At 39.4% G+C, this 23,922-nt stretch overlaps 1 protein-coding gene across 3 annotated transcripts in view; it reads left to right on the top strand.

Moving 5' to 3' along the window:
- Positions 1-23,922, top strand: part of LOC111861216 (reticulon-4-interacting protein 1 homolog, mitochondrial) — a 60,740-nt gene that overhangs the window by 4,436 nt on the left and 32,382 nt on the right. For all 3 annotated transcript variants that reach the window (XM_023845607.2, XM_023845609.2, XM_023845608.2), the window contains exons 4-6: positions 22-167; positions 255-410; positions 10,080-10,372. In XM_023845607.2, coding sequence (XP_023701375.1) covers positions 22-167; positions 255-410; positions 10,080-10,372 — 595 coding nt within the window. The remainder of the gene's footprint in view (positions 1-21; positions 168-254; positions 411-10,079; positions 10,373-23,922) is intronic.

Raw genomic sequence — 23,922 nt, 5'->3', positions numbered from 1 at the left:
AAATGTGCCCTTTCTTCCCAGTGTCTCGGACAAGCATGTATTTTGGATTACTTGGATTTGTTTTGGGAGGAGTTGTGGGGGTTGCTGTTGGCTTGTCGTGGCAGAAGAAACAACCACATGTCCCACAGATGAAAGCAGTAGTCTGTAACAGTTACAGAGGATCTGATGTGAGTCTTTATTTAATGTATTCATAGCATGTAGAACAGTGTACAATACGAGTACAGGCAATTACTAACACAATTTTTTTGTTCAAGGCTTTGATAGTAATTGAAGATGTCCCTGTTCCAGTTATCACAGTGCTAGATGAAGTTCTTGTACAGGTGAAAGCTGCATCAGTTGATTTGGTAGACTTAAAAATATGCTCTGGTTATGGTAGAGTACTTAGAAAACAGCTGAGTCGATACAATAATGTAAGTAGTGATTTTGTGTAATTAGTATAGCTAAGAATATAGATTGCTTAAGGACAAGTTACAGCAATTTGAAATTATAATAATTTGCAACAATTTTTTGCAGTTGGAATGATATAGAGGTTTAAGTCAGCCATGCACATGCTATATCCTATGCTTCAGCATGTCTTGTGCCAGAATCTAAAATTTTGATGAATTCACAATGAAATTGTAAAAATGCACCCAGTAGCTTCACAATTTTTATCTGTTTGTCCATGTACAGCAACAGTAGAACTGCTGAGTAAATTTTCATTAATTTAATTCAGGAGTACCATTGAATGCAACAAATAGTATAATAACCCATTGATTAAACACCATATAGTCCGTTGAAAGTCAACTGATATTTCAGAGGAACATTCCCTCCATCTTCAAGGTCGAATAGGCCAACCAAGATACCAGCATGGATGTGGACAGCAAGGTGAGTAATCAGCTAGCTGGAAATTTTGGATTATATAGGAAGCAGGAAGGAAGTGGAAGCATGAGCCTCAATTCCCATTGACTTGCCGTGGGTCAAAATTAAAGTAACTTTGCGACTGTCAGTCAGTCAGTCCGTCCATCTTGGTGTTGAGACCATGACCAGATATTAGTTTCTCTTAGACATTTATGGTTTTATCCATCTGAGGCACCCTCTGTGATAAGAGGACAGGTCTCTCGCTTGTCAGAGTCATAGTCAGTTACATTTTACATGTTATTACAAGGTAGTACACAGTGCATGTATATACAAGGTGTCCCAGGAGGAATGTGCCAAACTTCGGGAGGGTGTTCCTTATGTTAAAGTATGCCGATATAACCCAAAACACCTATGTCAAAAGTTGAACGGTTACAGAGATAATGGCCAGAGAAGTGTGAAACTTTGACCGGTGTTACACACTTGTTGATTACAAAATACATACGAGGGGCGTTCAAGTTCTAAGGTCTCCAATTTTTTTTCTCAGGACTGGGAGCAGATAGACACATGCGGTTTTGTTTAAAATACGTGTGCACTCTTTGTGAATGCGTGACAGAGATGGCAGAACTCTAGTGGTAGCGGCGAGTGTGAGGAGTGTTTTTGATACTTACAATGGCGACGTTTTCGTTACAAGAACAGCGAGTAATCATTCGTTTTCTCCACTTGCGTGGTACGACACCCATTGAAATTCATCACCAGTTGAGTGAGACATGTGGTGATGGTGTCATGAATGTGAAAAATGTGCGTTCGTGGGCGCGACAGTTCAAAGAAGGCCGAACGTCGTGTGACAACGAACCAAAACAATCTCGGCCTCGCACCAGCCGGTTTGACAACATGGTCGAGCGAGTTGAGAATGTTGTTTTGGAGGATCGCCGATTGAGTGTGGAAAACATCGCCCCCAANATGCCGTTTTTCAATCCGCTATTGCATCAGCAATTTTCCAGTGGTCAAAACAGACTCCTACAGAAGCGTTCGCAGCGGCCATGGAATCATGGTGTCGACGTTGTGAAAAATGTGTACGGCTGCAGGGAGATTACATTGAAAAGTGACAGAAGTTTCAAATTTTTTGTATGATTATTGTGTGAGAAAAAAAATCGAAGACCTTAGAACTTGAACGCACAACGTATTAAAACTGGCAGGAATATGTGGTTTCTGTAATGTTAATAATGTACGTAACATCAAACTAACTTGTGAGTGACATGAAGCCATTAAATTGAACTACAAAAAACTTGCACGCCGTGTCAAAGTTGTCGTTAAAGGTTCCAAGCACTATACATGACACATGAATGGCAAGCGCTGACGTAACATTGCTGACTGCGCATTCTGGTATGTGAGTGTATGGGGCTAACGTGAGCTGCCATCACCACAGTCAAGGACAAATGTAGATAAGACATGCCAGCTGACTGGTACAGTGCGTGAACTCGCCAGAAGACCACACTTTTCTCGGGCCATTATCTCCATAACCATTCAACTTTGGACATAGTTGTTTTGGGTTATATTGGCATACTATAACATAAGGAACACCCTCCCGAAGTTTGGCACATTCCTCCTGGGACACCCTGTATATACAATGTATACAATGCCTCTATCAGTCCAGACTGAGGACAACAAATCATTCCCTATTTTAAGTACCTCACACTACAGTGGCAACCTAGTCACTTGAACAGTCATATGCTTAACTGCTGGCGAGTTTAGGTCCCTTATATTTTCTATGTCAGGCTTCACCTTGTCCAATATTGCAGACATTGGCATTTTCATGATTTTCTATGACTTCTGCTTGTTGCCTGCATAATTTTGTTATATAATCATATACATACAGAAGTTTGAAAGCCATGTGCAAATCGCAAACTGGTGTGCACCTTGGAAAATTACCAGTAGTGCAAAGAACCTTGTTTTGCAAGTGCCGCAGTTTTACTAGATAGTTAACGTACAGAAAATTTCCAGGTGGGGCAAGCATAAGCCATTGTAGACCTAATGAGTGCTTTGTGGAGGGTCAGTTTAATGTTAGCACTCAATTGCTCACTTCTGAATAGGGAATATACTGTAATAAATGTTCTGAAGGCCTTGGCTTCAATCATTTCTATGTAAAGTCTCCATATAACTCTCCTATCAAAAGATTACACCGACATATTTATACTATTTACAAATGGAATTTTCCATCCATTCAGTGTAAGATGGGACTCATGTGATCCATGTCTATGAGGGGAGTAGATCCCCTGTGTCTGTTCCTCATTTATTTTAATGTTCCAGCACTTACACCATGTCTCCACTGAGCTGAGACTGTACTGCAGTTTTCTGACAATAAATCCCTGTAGCAATCTGTCATACAGACAGGTGTTGTCGGCAAAAGGGGGTAGATGAACACCAGGTGTTTGGGGGGGGGGGTCATCAATTATGTGCATAGTTCACGGTGTAGGGGACAGAATGGAACCTTGAGGCACCCCTGCTTGCATTTCCCTTTCTGCAGACAGTTTACTTTCTTCTCAAACTGAATTTTCTTTGTGAAAGAAAAGCTCTAATAAGCTTCATCAAACTAGTCAAAAATTTCAGTTCTAATAATTTATATAGCAAGCCAGTGTGCCATCTAGTATCAAAGACTTTGATATCCAAGAATATCACAACCATAAACATATTGTTGAAATTAAGGGTCACATGGTCATTAGCTTCATATGAGGGTTATTCAGGATGTAACCTCTGGTGAACAAGTGGTTAGTCGCTGGCTTACCACCGCGGCGGCCTGGGTTCGATCCCGGATCTGGTCAAGTGTGATTTGTGGTGGACAGAGTGGCGCTGGGGCAGGTTTTCTCCGAGTACTTCGGTTTCCCCTGCCAATCTTCATTCCACCAAATTTTCCATCATCATAATCACCCGGGGCAGGCAACAATAGGCCAATCAGTGGCCACTCTGCCAAGTGGACCCAGTTGGATTCCACCCCCCACTAAGCGAAAAATTTTAACCTCTGGTGAACCTTCAACAAAACAAGCAATGAGAAAAGGTTTTTATGTATATAAAAATATATACACACATGCATGCATGCACATAAGCTACTTCACAGTGTAGTCACTATTGGAATTGAGGCACTTTTCGTATTGAGGAATAAGTTTTTATATGCCTGTATCAGAGATGTCTGCTGCCTGTGAGCTGAGCCATGTTTTGACACCTTCCATTAACTCATCGTTGTTGAAGCACCGTGATCACAACCAGTTCTTGAGGTAGGTAAACAGGTGGTAGTCACTTGGAGCAAGATCAGAGCAGTAAAGAGGGTGGTCAAACAACTCCCAACTGAAATGCTCCAGTAGTGTATGAGTGCAAGCAGCTGTATGTGGACGCGCATTTTCATGGAGAAGCACTACACCAGATATCAGTATTCCACGCCTTTTCTGAATGACCCTATTCAGTTTTTTAGTGTGTTGCAGTACACTTGTGATGTTATTATGGTCCCTTGTTGCATGAATTTCACTATCAGCACTCCTTTCCTCTTCCATAAAACAGTTGCCATCAGCTTTCTGGCAGGCAGAAACGTTTGGTTAAACTTTTTTGGCTTGTTTGGAGAATGTATGTGCATTCATTGCTTTTACTGCTCTTTGGTTTCATCACCTGTTACTCATACGATGTGACTGAGAAATTCATTGCCATCTTTGTGGTATCACTCTAAAAAAAGTCAAAGCCAAAGCCATTCTCTGCATATTGTGTCCACCCATGAGCATATTTTGAACCCATCTTGTGCAAAATTTGTGGAAATTCTCATGAAAGTTGCAAATTTGTGAAGTGCCATCTTTCACAAATTTTTTGGTCAATGCTTTGAACAGGGTCATCACTCACTACAGATGGCCAGCCAGTCACTTTGCTTTTCAATGTGAACATTTGTTCACCCATCTTTGAACATAATACACCATTGTTTTACAGTTCCTTTACTTCTTATATTTTGTACATAAGCCACACACAATTTGTGATAGACTTCCACAGCATTCATGTTTCCAGCATGAAGAAAGCAGATATCAGTACAAATTTTGCAGCAGACAGGATTATTAATCATAGGACACACCATAATTCATTCTGTAGAGGCAAGAACTAGCATAAGTGACCAGTTTTATGATGGTTTTCAAGGCAGTGTCTCGTATGATGCTATATCGCATGCACACACTCTCCCCCACTCTTACATTAGTTGCCAAAAATAAATTGAGGTTACTTTCCGAATAGCCCTCATACATTAGGGTGTCATGTTGTGACATTCACAGAATCCAAATTGACTTGCATTAAGCAGGCCTCTTTTTTTCAGTGTGCCTTTGGACTATTTTTAATATAACCTTCTCAAAGAGCTTGCCTGTCATGGACAAGAGGCTAATTGGATGTAAATTTGGAGGGAATTTAGGGTCCTTGCTGATTTCAGTGAGGTTATCTTTTCTGTTTCCTTCCAAGATGTCAGAAAATGTGAAAGCCAAATGCAGTGATTAATTGTGTTAGGTGTATCAGTGGTCTTCAGAGGTGTTTGAAGCATTCATTTGTAATGCCGTCAGTTCTGCAGGCCTTTCTCAGTTTCAGAGAATTTATTAATTCTGCAACTCACACAGTCTTAATTCTTTCAAGGGGGTTGTTGTCTATAACTTCAAACAGAGCTTCAACTCTTAGCCTCCGCCCACTGATCATGGTTTTCATCACACAGCTCATGGGGTGTGAACTGTTTTCCAAACAGTCAGAAATTGCATTGGCTTTCTGTAACAGATTAAATATAAGGCCTAAAGGACCATGCATAGCAGTTGACACCTTTAGTTCTTTACAGCACGCCATATAGTCTGACCTGTGACCTCAGTTACCAATTTTCATTTGTCACCATTGAAGTGGCTTTCTACAGGTCATTCATCTGATTGTTTTCATGACCCAATTAACTGCTGTTTTTCATGCCACAATTTTCTTAGCCCATGCTTATATTTTAATGAATGATCTAAACTAGAAAGATCATTGTTTATGTCTGAAAGGGTAACCTTACTTGTCAACAACCTATACACCAATGCAATAGAGACTGTAAAGTCATGGGCTGCTTTATCGGCTTCTACTGCCAAGTTAATTCTGATTCTAGGTGATATTAAATCAGATGTGAGGCTTTGAAACCATTCTCAAACTGAATTTTTCAACAGGTTCTGAAAGATTCGTAGATTTCACATGATCCAGTATGCGGTAGATGGTCTGAGTCCAGGATATCAGAAACATTGACATCTGACACTCTGATTTTCTGATGGATCACAATATCCAGTACATCGCCATTTCCAGGAGGGCAGTAATGAATGGGGCATTGTGATGCTAAAATTTCGAATTCATTGAAATCAAATAATTCCATGAGTTTTCTTGCCTCAAGGATTTGAAACTGCACTATTCCAAAATGGATGTTAAGCATTCAGTTCACCTGCCAATACGCACTTATGTCTAAAGCTTAAGAGCTCAGTGATGCCTGCATCACTGCAGGCATGACTTGGAGATTTATAAACACTTGCAAGTAATATCTGTATGCAGACCCCTGTGGCTTCTACTGAAACAAGGGGGGGGGGTCTGCATGGTAGTAGGGAATGCCTTTTCTTAATGCATTGGCAGCTCCTCCTTTCCTACCCGGAAAACATTCAGTAAAATAGAAGTGATAATTTGGACTAAGAACCTCTTATTTAGTTTGAGATGTGTCTCTGAGAGCAGCCTCCATCACATGAAAGCAGATCTTGGTTCTCTGCGGGGCCACGGAGGTCCATGCACACTGTCCTCATCAGGTCACAAAATATTCCCTCTCCAAGCACTCATCAGCCTCCACCTTCATGTTCCAGCTTTCTTCTGCTACCTCTGCACCCACATTGCCCACTGCATGCCTGGAACTCACTCACTTGTCCTCTCTCCCTCACACCTCGGTTCCCTGTCCAACACACCCTTACACTGTTTCCCAAACCAGCAAATTGTCCCATTTCAGGGCCTCATAGACNTGAAACAAGGGGGGGGGGTCTGCATGGTAGTAGGGAATGCCTTTTCTTAATGCATTGGCAGCTCCTCCTTTCCTACCCGGAAAACATTCAGTAAAATAGAAGTGATAATTTGGACTAAGAACCTCTTATTTAGTTTGAGATGTGTCTCTGAGAGCAGCCTCGTGGTCTCATTCTGTCCCATGGCAAGCCAATGGGAACTGAGGTTCACTGTTCCATTTCTCTCCTGCATCCTATATAATCTGAAATTTCTGGCCACCTGTTTTCATGCTGGCATCTTAACATTGCTTATATGAACCTGAAGATAGAAGCGATATGTACCTCTGAAATGTTGGTTGACTTTCAACAGACTACGTGGCATTATATCCAAGAAGATAAGACTCTTCATAACCACTGCTGTGAGAACGTCAAATTCTACAATTTATTTGCTGTAGCTGATGGTACTTTTTAATTAAATATATGCACAATACATGGGTAATAATGGCATCTGTAATATTTTCATGAAATCTGATATGAGTATAGTGCAGTTTTGCTAAAATTTGTCAGCACATTACAGTTTGGTATTGGGTTTTCGGACTTTATCCATCATCCTGGTTTTTAAGATAACTAAGAAAAACACAATGTTTCGGAAACTGGATCTGTTTCCATCCTCAGCTGAAGGAAAACACCTATTCTGTTGGGTCCCTTAGGAAGAGCTAGCCTCAATCACTGGATTGAGGGACCCAACAGAATAGGTGTTTTCCCTCACCTGAGGACAAACAGATCCAGTTTCCGAAACGTTGTGTTTTTCTTAGTTATCTTAAAAACTAGGATGATGGATAAAGTCCAAAAACCCAAAATCTCTGTGTGTTATACACCATCGTCAGACTCCTGTAGTAACTACATTACAGTTTCATTTAAAAGTGTGCAACAATAACAGACACTTTACGTGAAGGCCTGCTATGTGTTTCCTTGTGCATATTTAATGAAGTAAAAAGTGCTGTGAGCAGAATTGTAGAGAAAAAACTTTTTTTGCCTAGCACACTTTTTATATGTAAAGTCTTATGGCTCTGATGATAATTAAAAAGCTGAACATTAGCCATGAGTGAAGGAGGCAGGTGTTTGTGATTCATCAGTGTAAAATTGTTGCCCCTCCCCAAATGTTACAGCCATAATACAACCCATGGATGAAGGTATTAGAATGACTGATGCAAATATCAGTGGTAACACAGAACAGAGAGCTGAAGAACAGAATGGGAAGGGTGACAATATAGAAGAAGGAAACTGAGCTAGTATTGCAGTATTTTAACAGTTTTGTAGACTACTGGGTGAGTGGGGCTTTGGATACATTTCAAACTATCATGAAGGGAAGTCTGAACAACTCATAAACACAAGCTGACACTGAACTATTTTTTTTTTAAATTGTATTAACCTAGCATGTAAGAGTGGTTAAGAAATAAATTAATTGTAGTTTGTGTTATGCCTGTTTTCATGAAAGAATAAACTATATTTTGAATTCCTGGAAAGACAAAGTCATATCTTGATATAATTTTCCACTTCATGGTACAACTGTGATGTTAGTTTTTATACCTAATGTACAGGAGTTTATAAATTTAATCGGTTATGAACTCTGTCCACACATTTTGAAGTACAGAATTTCAATGAATGAAATGTAGTATGATCATATATTTACCATTCTAGTCTAATGGGTAGCAATAGCAACAGCAGATAGAAATAATTTATCAGATTTTATTTTGGTTAAAATTTTCAAATTACCTGATGTGTGCAGAAGTTGATATTTGTGCTGAAGACAGAACTATTAATTATTATTAACTATTAAGCATCTCCAAATGGCTGCACAGTTTAATACATGTACAGATTTCAGACAAATTAATGCAAATTAATGCTGGAGTGATGGGCTTAGTCTGCTCAGGAAATTATGTTTGTGTTGTTTTTTGCGTACCTGCCTCCCATACGTTAATGGCTTAAGAATCATCTTGATTCCCAGAATTGAGCAAACCCAGGAAATCTGTGGAGAGTTAGCCTGAAAAGGAAATTAATCTTCTATATTAAACTAGGCACTGATCTTGATATTTGTTGTGTTGTGACGGTTGTAATAAAGAGGTTGTATCTTCTGTATTATAGTCACTCAGGGTATTTCTTAATGTTTCATTTAAATAAGCTCATGTGAAGTAATTGGAATCAGCAATGGGCGGGATGGCTGCAGAATAAGGGGTGAGGGGACAATTCCTGGCAGAGGCAAGAGATTTTTTCTCCTCCACAGCATCTGAACCAGCTTTGGTGCCTGCCCAGCCTTCTGTTTGAGAAGGCAGTAGGGGCATTTACCCCAAGGTAAAACAGGGATGAATTTTTCTTTTTATTGCTAGTGGGGTAAGACTAAGTCCCTTGTACTGTGGCCACTTCTGGCCTATTGTACCATCCCCGGGTGATTGTGGAGCAATTGGTGGAATGAAGATTGGCAGGGGAAACCGAAGTACTCAGAGAAAACCTGCCCTAGCGCCTCTTTGTCCACAACAAATCCCACTTGAGCAGACCCGGAATCGAACCCGGGCCGCCGCAGTGGGAAACCAGCGACTAACCACTTGATCTATGGCGTGGCCCAAAGAGGGATGAAACCGACCACTCATTTGATCTGAGATTAACAATACATTGAGCTATACCTCCTCTCCCCCGTATGTCTTCATAGTGTACTACTTCATTAACTAAGCACAGGGACAACTTTACTTCTTTACCACATGAAATAACACTACCTTTCTTTTTTTCCAGTTATTTGCAGAAACTACGCATAAATAAAAATTTTCAAGTTAAGATTCTGAACCTGTCTATATTTATATATTTATTTAAGCATCCTGTTGCACTCCATACGATACATGATACAAACTCCGTCTTCAGTGCAAACCATATATTATAGGTCTTTCGTTTTTCTCTCCTTTACACACTACATGTTTCGGCCACAAACGGCCATCATCAGATGTATTACTCTCGTATGTCACACTGCACTAGTGTAACATTTAAAATTTAAAACCACAGGTCTCCCTGATTGTTCCTTTTGTCGTTATTACCAAAATCTACTTCGTTGATATCTTGTTATTTACACACGTTAATTTTGATTTCTCTGAATTAGCACTTATAAATATAAATATAATATTGCAATTTTTAGATTATAATCTACTAGCATGAGCTTTACTGTAGCAGATGTAAGTACTGTTTCCATTTGGGTTGTTTCAGAATGTGGTAGGTGAATTCCCAGTTGTGCTAGGGAGAGACTGTGCTGGAATCATTGTTGACATTGGTCAAAAAGTGAATAAATTTGAAATAGGAGATGAAGTTTGGTTTGCTGTTCCATATTGGATGCCAGGGACAATGGCCGAATATGTGGTTGTCAAAGAAAGGCATATAGCAAGGAAACCAAAAGGAATAGGTTTTGAAATTGCTACTAGCATTCCTTATGCTGGAACAGTTGCATGGGATGCTTTGGTTAATCAAGCACATCTTGATTCCGTGAAGACGTGTGATAAAAGGTAAGCCAAATTCATACAATCATATAACCCTATCTCTTCTAAGCCAGTCCAATTAGAGCCATTTCAGAGTTTCTAATTAAAATTCCAGCTTGGGAACAGCTGTCCACACTGAGATTTTTGATGGCTTTCCTCAGCCCCTGCAAGTAAATTATGGGATAGTGGCTTAAAATAGGCCATGACTGCCTTCCTTGATATCTTTCTTACTCACTGATCTTCTGATTGCCAATTCACAACTACAGTGATCCCATTTTAGAAAATGTTTTTAAAGATGTTTTCCAACCTCAGAAATTAGGGTCCCAAAATATCACCATAGGAATGATATATTTGAATTCTGCACTTAAAATATTTCCTGCAAAGAAAGATATCACATCTAAAAAGGGGAATTTACCAGTATGAATTAAAAATGTTATCTATGCAAGAACCATTTGTTGGATCATGTTATATGCAGAAATGATGAAGAAAGAGAAGCTGACGTTCATATAAATCAGCATCTTGCAAGTGCTCAACGAGTGGCAGAAGTTAGGCAGAACCAGTGATGATATTCTGATGAATGTTCATCTAGCACCGTTTCCATTGAGGCAAGTTTAGACAGTGGTTTTTTTTCACACCTCTTGGTGCAGATAATTATTGCACTAGAGAAAAACAAGGGGGCAAGAGTACACATCTCATTTGCCACCAATGCATTTCTTCTCGACTCTTCTGTCACAGCTAGTTTTTTGTAGGCCATTTATCAAGTCTTAGAAGTTGTTTTTCATTGTGATTTTGTTGGAATTTTTTAAATGGCTTAGAGCCAAGAGAAGAATTTAATATTCAGTGAAGATTATTGTCAGTATTTTGAGCTCTGTCAAATATATAAAGTCTGACAATAAAGTTCGCGAACTCGCCACCATGTGTTTGCTGTGGCAGTAGTGGACAGAAACCTCAGTATAGTTTGATGACGTTGGCATATCAGTGTTTCACAGCTGTGTTGTTGTTGTAGTTTAGCAGTCTCTTTCTGAGTGGCATCTATTATAGTCTGAGTGTGTTACAGTGTGCCATCGCCAACAACTCATGGATCTTGCATCACAACAATGAGCCTGCACACATGTCACTGTCTGTGAGGGAGATTTTAGCTAGTAAACAAATAACTGTGCTGGAACACGCTCCCTATTCACCATATTTAGCCCCCAGTGATTTTTTCTGTTCCCAAAGATAAAGGAAATATCATCTAGTGTACTGGTGAAGATTTTTCTTATTTCAATTATTTATTTATAAGAAAACTCCTCACTAGTCACACTGGATGGAACTGTTTAACTTTTCATGATATTATTAGTGTGATGTACCAGAATTAAACAAATCAAATAAAGGAAATATTAAAATGAAGACATTTTGATGACATTCATGAGATCAGGACTAATACGATGGCAGCTCTGAAGGCCATTCCACAAAACCAGTTCCAAATTGTTTTGAAAGGTGGACTAGGTGCTGGCATTGGTGCATAAGTTCCCAAGGGGAGTGCTTTGAAGGCAACCACAGTGATATTCAGTGGTGAGGTATGTAGCACTTTTACTGCAATGAGTTTGCGAACCTTATTGTTAGACCACATATAAGAACAATACAAAAGCAGACAAGAAAGAATTGGCACTGTAAATAAACTTGCCAGCAAATACTCAGGCTCTTCAAAAACTTTTTAAGATCCTATTTCTGCAAGGAGCATTCATAAATTGTCAATAAAGAAGAAATAGTTCAACAGCTGCCACTGTTTACATCTCTAATTGGTTTAGTTTCAAAATGAGACATGTTCAGTAAACAAGTGTCCACAAAGCTGAGAAAAAACAAAGACCTCTCACCAGAAGGGTAAAGTTAGCAAAAGATGCAAACTAAGTCATTTGGTTAACAGTTATATTGTGTGCTTTATTTTCAAATTGTGCATTCAGTTCTAGAACTTTCTGAACAGATCCTACGCCTTAACACTCATGATCATATGATACCAAGTAACCAGCTATATGCATGACATACTTGTAGTCATGCTTGTTGTTATTTTCACCATATTGCTCTGCCAGGGCATTACCACTATGTGTGCAAGCTTACTGCATGGAGTGCTGCATATCCTGCAGACTGCAGCTTCGTCATAGAGTGAAGGTTACTTTTCTGCTTGCAAGGTTATGATTTCTTGTGTTCAGATGTCCATCCAATTGAAACCTAAAAAAAATGTCAACTCAGGATGAAACCCATAGCCATGAAGTTACTGAAGATACTAGTCACAGAAATTAATTGGATTACATATCTCAGAATTGTTTGCAATTTGGTTTTGTGGTTGTCAATACTTTTCTAATGAGTCGTGCTAAATTCTCTTTCTGTTGGAGACATAAATTTTCACTAGAGCAGAGGTTCCCAAAGTGAGGATTGCACCCCTTTGAGGGGGGGGCACATGTGGTTTGTGTGAAAAGGTATTTTAAACAAAATATGGAGAAACATTTTTTAAAATCCTTTACTTGGTTGAGGTAGTTAGTTATCATACAACATTACAGATTTCAAACTCACACAGAGCATAGGCATTTGTAGGAAGTAAATGACAGTATGTATTGCTAGAGACTCAGCTTTGCAGCTCTGTGAGGAATACCAACAAATTTACTATTAAACCAAGCGGCCTCCATAGTGTAGGGGTAACGTTCCCACCTCATGACTCAAGGTACCCGGGTTCAAACCCAGCGGAGGTCGTGGAATTTTTAAGGGCGGAAAAATTCAGGGAACAAGTCCTCTGGGAGGGACTTTAAGCCATGGGTCCCGTTTCATAGATTTACAGCACGTAAAAGATCCTCATGTCTCTAGGAGACCTCTGAGCTAAATTAGGCAAAAAGTTCCCCGCCCAAGTAGTTTCCAATGCCCCTGGTAGATGGGGGAAGTATCAGGTACTGAGGGCCGACCGCGTTGGCTGAACGGGGCTGATAGCACGCACCAGTACCGGTAGGGTATGGCGACTGGTAGAATATCAAAGGGGGACGTACAGTAGACTATTAGTTGCAGTGCATGGGGAAACCCACCCCATATAATAATAAATACTGTTAAACCAACTTATTTCACTATTGTTAGGTGTTATGAAACTCCTCAAGTTGACCATTTCCACCCCTAACTTTCTCCACTTCTCTAGAGCCAGAAAGCAGAGACTTGAGCAATACAACTGATGTCACAAAACTTGTTAAGGCAACTTATTCATTGTTAGTGTAAGTTCATAAAGGCATTTATATTGTAGATATTCTTCAGTGATAAGACATAGAAGCACTTCATTTATAGAATATGATGTGTTAACATATAAACATTTTAGTTCCATAGTGTACAGACATAAAACATACACACTGTAATATTTACTACACATAATCATTACAGTCTAGTATCAATCACTAACAAGTAGTGTTTTCTGAACCATAGAACAATTCATAGTTTTTTAATGTGTATAAAAAGAGAACCAGATGATGAACCTACGGCAAACAGTAATCGGATTTGTATATCAAAACCATAAGTACCATGAATCATATTTGTCTTTTGGTTTCACAAGTGTTATAATTAAGAGCCCCATTTGTTTTGCATCTCGGTATCTTAGCAGCTGATAGTACGAAGCCAAATAAACTGAAGTAGCAGCTTGAAACAAAACATTGAGAATTGGAAAACAGGACCAAACAATACTTCCATAGAAAACTTGGTGAAATTCACATGCAGCAAAGGAGTTTTGTTAATACTACTACCATGTCATTCAAAGCCCTGTTAGCATCTTATCAAGTGTCATGGAGAATAGCACAGAACAAGAAGCCACACATAATTGCTGAAACTGTGATAGAAATGGTAAAACAATGTTCAGTGAAAAACGTGCTCAGCAGCTTCATAATATACCGCTATCAACTAGCATGGTCTCACAACGGATTGCTGATATATCAGAAGACAGAAGAACAGCTGATTGAGAAGCTGAGACACAAACGTATTTCAATACAGATTGATGAAAAGGACTGACTGTAGTGGCATTGGTCATTTGATAGCTTATGTGAAATGCACTGAAGCTGCAACAGTTAATGAAGACATGCTTTCCTGCAATATCATTGTAGTGATTGAAAGAGTGAAGGAAGTTCGGCTTCTAGGCCAGAAAAATATAAGGGAAAATTTTGGACGTTTTTTCTCATTTCAAGGGTTTTGTGGAGGAAGATCATGATGAAACATGTGACACTGGATTTGATCAATGTAAAGCTATAAAAAATAGGTAAAGCTATCCCTGTGAACAAGCCGTGAAGGCCCATAGGGTTGTGAGACATTGAGGCTCCCACATTTTGTGTAGATAATTGGCTCATAGATGGTGGTATGGTTGTCAGCCTTACATGCTGGCCATCCTTTACCTCCCAGGTCAATGTGTCAAAGATAACTTGGTTGATATGCAGTCCATGTTTTCTAAGTATTTTCCAGAAACCGTAAGTGATAAATACAAATGGATCACATTCCATTTATATTCGCCTCAAAATTATGGCCTCTCTCTCTTGAAGAAGAAAACTGTATTGACTTTATGTCTGATACTTCTTTAAAAGTTCAGTTTCCTAGGAAGTCATACATAGAATTTTGGATGGGAATTGGAGGGTAGTTCCCTCACTTTGGCAGGAAAATTCTGAACATCCTTCTTCCTTTTGCAATATTCTACCTGTGAGAGACTGGATTTTCAACAGTGACAGCCATAAAAATAAAGTATTGTTCTATGATGAACCTAGAAAACGATCTTAGAGCAGTCATTTCAAAACTCCAACCTCGGTATGAAGTTATGCCTAAAGAGCCAGCCACATCCTCCACAAATCCAGGCATGAAGCAAATATTCTACTTCAGTCCTCTAAATTAAATGAATTGAATAATATAAGTAAATTATAAAAAAGGCATATACTCATAGCTAAATTTTATGTCCTGGAATGTGGGAATGAAATTTATGAAATGTTTTAAGGGGGGATACAATGTATAAAAATTTGGGAACCTCTGGACTGGAACATCACATGTTTGATTTGAATATTTTATGAAGTGTAAGCTCTTTATATTATGGCCTGTAGACCTGTTGCTAGGCAACAACCATGAAACAAATAACTTCACAACGGCCATTAATATGTAATGGCCCATAAATATCATCAGAGGAACGGTGTTTTCTGTGCAGCCTGTGCTGAGGTGTTATGAGCAGGACAGTCATTGGAGTTAAATCTGTCAGTTGAGTTGAGTTGGTTGTGAGCAACTGAGTTAGTCAGTTAGTCAGAGAACTGCTGAGGTTCAGTCATTGTGAGCTGTTGCTGTGAGAAGCTGGCAGCTGAGGCCTGGGACAGTTCAGGAACCCAAAGGAAGGGGAATGTCCACTGTTGGAAACCGTTACAAAAAACTGGTGAAAACACACAGGCTGAGAAGACTTAAATGTGTGCCCCAGTAAACTGTGAAGTGTCTGAATTAATGAATGGTTATAATTAACTTGTATTCATGGATCTCTAAGAGTTCATTAAATCCAATTACCAATCCAGACGCACTCAACCACGTTACAGTATCTTAATTGCATAGCTGTATTAAAATGTAGAACTTCCTAAATTCTGAGTTTCTTTTGCTAACATTTCAGTTGGTGGCTTCAGTTTTGTATAGGGAGGTTGCACCTGCAGCAGTTTTACAGCTACATCGTATAAATAAATGAAATGAAATTGTGATAATCCAAGAAACAATTTTTGTCCACACGTAGACTCTCCTTACATTCTTAACCCATTACACCGTCTTTTCTCATTAGCCTGCTAGCATAACATATGTGGCACCAGGGCTGATTAGATGGAACAGGCCAGTGCTTATTGCTACTAGAGTTCCATCTAGTGACTGCTGACCTACATAATGGTCTCTGAGTATATGGCTGTTGTTCTGCATGTGCCAGCATATTCCCCACTAGGACAAACTAAAATTCTCTGTGTGAGATTTTCTTTCCACTACATGAAGAAAGAAGAATGTAACTGTCCAGGATAGCCAGATCTAGCAGATGGAACAACAGTTTATATGTCCATTTCAGTGTGAACGGGCTGATTGAGCAGCTGCTAGCTACTGCCTTATCCACATCACCCATGTGATGGCTGTATTCTTCCACATTGTGTGGCTTTATAGGGTGACATGTTGCGCAACGGAGAACCCCTCCCTACCCAGCAGCAACGTGGCAACTCAGGCCACAGTGACGTGGCGGATGAGTCAGTGCTCCCCTCCCCCCCCTCCGCACGGTGACGCAAGACGGCGTGAGGTAACAGCGTTGCTACGTAACAGGCACACACAGCCACTATATAAGAGAGCTATGCTGCCTGCGAGAAGAGTTGAAATGTGGCCATCGCCGAGTTCAGTAGTAGTCGAGAGAGTGTGTGATCAACAGTTCTCCAGTCAGCAGTGAACGAGTAAAAGTGTGATAATCAGTGACAGTGTGTGTAACTGAGAAATAATTGGGAGTGTGTAACACAGTGACACTTGTATAGCTCCCGTACTGTGAAACGTGTAGTCTACTGACAATAGCGTGATTTGATTTGCGAATAGGGTTATAAATCGTGAAACCCCGCAACATTGTAAACAGATTATTGCGATTAGGGTTATAAATTGTGAAACCCCGCAATATTGTCATAATTAATTGTAGCCGTGATTTTTATGTTGTTAAATAAACCAATTAACAATCCGAACGGCGCCTTCAGTAACGCAGCATGTTACAATAGTGATAGATTGTGAATATTGGTCATCATATGAATGTGTCTTTTCTTCCTCTGCACCACTGCCATCAAGCCCTGGTTTGCACTTGAATGTCACCCTGTTTCATTTCAATTTTCTTGTGTCCTAGTCCTGTGGCATGCCATTCCTACTTTATCTCGCAGTCCTGCAACAGTTTATTTTTTTGTGAGGTCATCGGATAAGGCAGAAGAGGATAAATTATACATGTACTATCTGTGACTGCATCCTTATACTTTTGTAGTAAGTTCTGTCACTGCAACACATGTAGCTGTAAAGTTTGTACCTTTTGCTCTTCATCCTTCTCCCAGTAAACGTCTCATGTCATATGTGTAGCCACTGGAGTCAGATAGTTTGTGTATTTTTATGCCAGAACTTTTATGCTTTTTTGGAATGTGCTTCACGAAAACTATTTCTTTGAAGAGAACAGTAACTTTGTCTACTGCCAGGCATTTGGAAGGATTGTAAAATTTTGTAAATGTCATTCAGAATTTCACATACATCTCTTGTTGTCCACAGTCTGTTACACCTTTTGTCTGCTACTTTCATTTCTGCTGTCTTCTTTATAAGGAGTGAAGGATATATAGAAATCTGTCTCATCTTATCATATGTAACTGAGCCATTGTTGCCCAGCAGGATGTCAGTTAGGCTCATATATGGTATTCCATTTATTGTTAATAGCCAGGACAAGAAAGTTTTCATATTCATCCTTGTGAGATACTGGAGACAGTCCATCATTGAGTGTGTCTAAATAATGGTGATAATATCGGCTGTAAAAAGCAACAAGAAAATAAAACTAAGTGGGCTGGAGCTGCCATATATGCGTGATGCTTCATTGTTCTTCTTTTTCTATGATCCTCTATATAGTTGTGCACACTGTTCTTCCAGGGCAAGCTGACAGTGTCTACTGTGAGCTTGCTTGCTAATATCGGTTTACTTTGCACTCGTGCACTTTGTAACTGCCTTTGCCCCCTCACTGACAGCATGCTTCACCAACTCTCCAGGCAGCAATAACCATACAGCAGTCTGAATCTCCCTACTATTTATCATCTCTTATTATAGTGGGCCAGTCTCGACGCCTCATCCTGTTCATTTTCTTCCTCAGAGACATCAGGTGGACTGAGGCTGTGTGGCATTTCAGTAGTGGTATCAACACTTGAACACCTCATATAGCAACTCTGTAGAAGTGCTTTCTCTTGTTGCAGAAGTGGCCCACGTTCATAATCATTTTCACCGTTCACGGTATCATTATAGTCATTTTCAGATTCCTAAGTATCATTGTCATACTTCAAGTATCTGATCAGGCTTTATAGACTTTGCTTTGCTTTTTGGAGGCTTGACAGCATGGTAGAAGCCATGGTTGTGAATTACTGGCTGAGGAAATTATCTTTCTATCTACCCTTATGCATATATACCACAACCAGTCATGATGTGTGCCATGTTGTTATGAACTGTCAACTGAGTTCATTCCAAGAACAAAATCCAACCCACTTGACAAAAACCATCCTTGTTGATCTTCATTTTATAATTTCTGTGTTGGCAGCTGTGGTTGACCTTTTCATAACCATAGTGACTAATGATTCATTTACTGCAGACCTTTGACTATGCAGCAGATTTGACTAAGCCTCTGTCCAGTGTTGCTGATTCTTGCATTTCTGAGAAGGAACCTTCATATTCCTACATATACAAATTATATTCCCATGTTGGAATGTGTGTATGTACGTATATTGAAGATTAACACATTCAGAAATGACGAAACAGCTGCTCTTCATCTCCTACTTTCATATTAATGACAAGCCAGAATAAATTTGCAGTGTATATGGTATCCCCATGGACTGCCTCTGTGTTCTAGTGGTCAGTGTTCCTGGCTACAAATCCAGAAGTCCGGGTTCGATTCTGGGCGCTACCAGATTTTTTCTGAGAAGTAGTCGGTCTGGAACGGGGTCCACTCAGCCTCATGATGATAATTGAGGAACTGTTTCAAGGAAATGGCGGCTCCGGTCTAGAAAACCGAAATTAACGGCAATGGGGATTCATTGTGCTGACACCCTCTATCCGCAAAAGTTGACACTAAACTTCACCGACAAGCAGCAGTCACTTGGTCGGTGTAGTTCACTTGCGGACTAAAATCATGGAGTTCTTTTTATGGTATCCCCATATTACCTCAAATCTTGACTCCATTAAGCACAGAGTGAACATATTTGATCAAACAATGACAATACCATGAAACTTACTAAGAAATTTCTCATTTATAAGCCACAGTGCACTGTAAGTTATGCTCTCAGTTTGCCGAAGTAATATGTTTCAACGCTCTGTGGTAGATAGATGGGTTCAATCTGATCATAATTTTTTTATACACCCATGTCTGGAAATGCTTCCTTTTGGCACTAAAGGCCACAGAGGTTTCCAAGAGGATTTGTAAGTTTTAGGAGTATGAATGAATGAATGTATAAGGGGTGGGCCTTCTTGGCTCTTGCACCATGATCACAGTGATCTATTGTGCCTTCCCTTCTGATTATCCCCTCAACAATCCGCGTTTTGAATGAAGCGTAGGATTTGGTACGTGGGGACGTCGAAATAGTCACTTGGTTTCATAAAATATTGACCCAAGTGGCGCAATCTTAAATAAGCTAAGGCCTCACATTCGCACAGGATATGTGTTGCTGTTTCATTTTCTTCTTGACACCTCTCACAAGTTGAACTGTTACTTAGTCCCGATTTGAAGAGGTGTCCTTTGAGGTGACAGTGTCCTGTAAATAGTCGTACCACCCATCGTAGCTGGTTCCTGTTTAACTTCAACAGTTCCTTCGCTCTTTTAGTAGAGGGTCCTCATATGAGTCCCTTTGCTTGCCTGAGTCCAGTTAAGGATCTCCAGTATTTCTTGTGCTTCATATTTGTCCAGTCCCTCATTGCCTTTCTGGCAACTCCTATAGAGATGCCACAGGCTGGTTCAGGTCCTATGAACGGAACTGCAGCTCCAATCTTGGCCAATTGGCCTGCTATTTCATTTCCAGGAATACCCTCATGCCCCAGCACCCTTATCAGTTGTACCCTGTTATATTTGGCCAGTTCCATGAGAGTTTGGTGGCAATCCCAGACCAATTTTGAGTTGATCTGGTGTTTGTCAAGTGCTTTAAGTGCAGCTTGGCTGTCAGAATGTAGAGGTTCCTATTTCTGTAGTTCCTATCAAGATTCTCCATAATACATGTACATGCCTTAATGGTGTATACTTCTGCCTGGAATACTGTCATGTACTGCCCAAGGCTGAAAGTTTTAGGGAATGTTATCATTGTTTTACATTAGGAAAGTTGCTCAAAATAGCAGCCGCTGACTTCACTACAAGTTCTGTACCACCTGGCTATGTTATGCTGAACTCTTTGAAAGATTCCCGGAATTTCCTGGGTGGTTCCAGCTGCTACTGCAATTCATGCTACAAGATCACGTGTTTCGACTGGAGTCTCTCACACCAGGCTTTGCATGTACGCCTAGAGAAAGAAATACAATGAAGTCAAGTCAGGGGAGCGAAGGGGTCAGGTTATTTGGCCTCCATGTCCAATACATCTGTTGCCAAAGGTTTCATCCAGATACTCACAGACAACATTAGTGCTGTGTGCTGGGGTGAAATCATGCTGGAACCACATTTTATGATGGACGTACAAAGACACCACTTCCAGCAGCTCCAGTAAGGTCTCTTGGAAAGATGTTGGGTAGATATCACCAGTAAGCCGCAGAGGTAAGAGGTAAGGGCATCCTCCTTCACATTTCAGAGGCCCCAGAACATAAACAAAGTGTTTCTGGATGTGGGTGTATTAATAAAATATCAGATTGAACCCATCTATCTACCACCAAGCGTTGTAACATATATTTATTTACACCCTGTAAATTGGTCATAGCCGAGCGGTCTAAGGCATGCACTGTCTTCGCTCGCTTGGAAACCGAGATCGTGGGTTCAAATCCCACTCAGGGCATGGATGTTTGTGTGCGTCTTTCTGTGTTTGTCTACAGATAGAGGCCTTGCGACGAGCTGATCACTCGCCCAAGGAGTCCTACCATATGTGTAAGATCTAGTAAACCGAAGTGAAACAGAGAGTTTCATGGAGGTAGGCCTAGGCCCAAATTGGGGCTGTAGCTCCACAGGAAAAAAAAAATGGTCATGGCTGCAGTCTGCACACATATTATTTTCAGACTCAATATGATGCAGATCCCTGTCAAACATCCACCCATCTCTCTGGCAGAAAAATAACGAACATGCCTGTTGCCTCCTAGCCTGGAAATAAAGCATTATGCCTCCTGCATAGCTCAGTTGCCATCATGCAACTCCCCCACCGGTCTCTAAAGAACTATGGTGCCGTATCTCCACAAGATCATATGCAGGGAAGGAAACTGGGTAACAAGAAAAGAAAAAAACGATGGAAAGGAAAGATGGTCCATTACTAAGAGCACATACCAGCGAAAAATATCAGAAAGGAATATGCAACATTACAAAATGCTCTTCGGAATTTTTTCAATAAGGTAAGAACAAATGCCATGTTTAAAAGATGAAATCAGAATTTCATTGCCAAGGATTGATTGGACAGTACTGGAGCTCAACTTGAACACTGATCTTTTAAGCATCTAAAGCGCCTAACAGAAGAAATGTGAATATCAAGAAGAGCTGAAGTCAGTGATGCTGAACTTGATCCCAAGTTGATTTTTTATGGACATGTGAACACAAAGGAACAGATGGAGCAAAAGAATTCCCCATCTTGCATGCAAAATTCTATTGCATAATACAAAATTTGGTGTCTTGTGCACCCTTTACATTACATTGCATTGCATTCCATGGATCCAAAGTTAGTCAAAATAACTGTAGGATGTGGAATATGTCATATAAATACGAAACATATGTACAGTCCCAACGGAATTATCACACAAAAGAAACCAAGCATACACAGTGACTACACACAAGGCTATTTAAAGATACATAAGTTATTTTCTAGACAATAGGTATTCATCAACAGAGTAGAATGAATGTGTATTTAAGTATCGTTTCAGTGCTATTTTAAATCATGCCTTTTCATTCATAAGACCTTTGAGATCAGATGGCAGGTTATTAAAAATTTTGATTCCAGCATAATATGCGCTTTTCTGAAAGCATGCGAGGTTATCAGTTGGCTTATGAAGACAGTATTTGTGTCTTGTGTTAACACTATGTACATCCCCATTCGTCTGAAAATATTCTTCATTATTTGTAATGAAGTTTATTAGTGAATATATATATTCACAAGGAAAAGTTAGGATCTGTAATCTCTTAAATAGACCTCTACAAGAATTACGGAATTTGACACCCATCATGATTCTAACAATTTTCTTTTGCAATGTAAATACCTTTTTACTGTCAGATGAATTACCCCAGAAAATTATTCCACACTTCATTAAAGAGTGAAAGTAAGCAAAATAGATTGATTTGAGAGTGTCAGTGTTACTAATATGTAACATGAATCTAACTGCATAACATGCTCTACTTAGCTTTGGAATCAACTGATCAATATGAGTTTTCCAGTTTAAATGATTATCAATTTGCAAGCCAAGGAATTTTGTGGTTACTCCCTCTTCTATATAATTATCATTATATCCTGTGTTTAATGGATATTGTGGTGAGTTTTTTGTTATAAATTTTATTAAGTTTGTTTTTTCTAGGTTCAGGGACAGCTTGTTTGCAGAAAACCATTTACTCATTTGTGAAAGAACCTTGCTTGATAACATGCAGAAATCATATAAATTTTTACCAGAAATTATAACACTAGTGTCATTTGCAAATACTGTAGGTATTGATGAGGTCCTTAGTGTAGGAGGGAGGTCGTTTCATAAATTATGAAAATCAAAGGCCCCAAAATTGACCCCTGTGGAACTCCATGTTTTATTATTCTCCAGTTTGAGTAGGTACTTTGGATTGAATTTGATGATTTTATTTCAGTCTTTTGTTTTCTATTTATTAGGTAGGATCTGAACCAACTTAACGTTGTTCCTTGAATGCCAAAAAAATGTAATTCAATTAATAAAATTTAATGATTTACACAGTCAAAAGCCTTTGCCAAGTCACAGAATATTCCACCAACATGCATTTTCTGATTAATAGATTTCAACACACTGTCTGTTAACTTAAAGGCTGCATTTTCAATGGAAATTCCTTTCCTAAAGCGAAACTATTCTGGGACTAGTATATTGTTACTCTACAAATAATGGCTTAATCTATTGTGCATAACTATTTCAATTACTTTAGAGAAAGTATTTAGCAGTCAAATTGGCCTGTAGTTTGACATACTAGACTTGTCCTCTTTATTATATAGTGGTCTTATGCTGAAATCTTAAGACGATCAGGAAAGATTCCTGTGGATAGTGAGTGATACAGATGTGAGTTAATGGGCTACTGATTAGAGATGCACAAACTTAACATTTTACTTGTTATTCCATCATAACCTGAAGAGTTTTTTTGTTTTATGGGAATGTATTATACTTTTTATTTCAATTTCAGTGGTTGGAATGGTTTTAATACCAGGGAATTTTCTAGGAAATTCCTCTCTTAAAAATGAAATGACATTATCTCCCACTTCCTGATGCAAGTTTAGATTTTCTGTAATTGTTAGAAAAAGAGTATTAAAGACATCTGTTCAGTCAGATGTGATTTTCCTGTTTCATGTTTTATTATATTCCAGGTTTTTTTATCTGATTATTCGATTTTGCTATAAGCCTACAGTAATGCTGCCTTTCAGCCTCTTTTATAACTCTACTCAGGATTTTGCGATACCTTGTGTAGTATGCTCTCATGTAGAGATTATTACTGCTGCTGCTGT

The sequence above is a fragment of the Cryptotermes secundus genome, unplaced genomic scaffold (assembly GCF_002891405.2).
Source record: "Cryptotermes secundus unplaced genomic scaffold, Csec_1.0 scaffold1799, whole genome shotgun sequence".
NCBI lineage: Eukaryota > Metazoa > Arthropoda > Insecta > Blattodea > Kalotermitidae > Cryptotermes > Cryptotermes secundus.
This window is presented reverse-complemented; position numbering and strand designations above follow the sequence as displayed.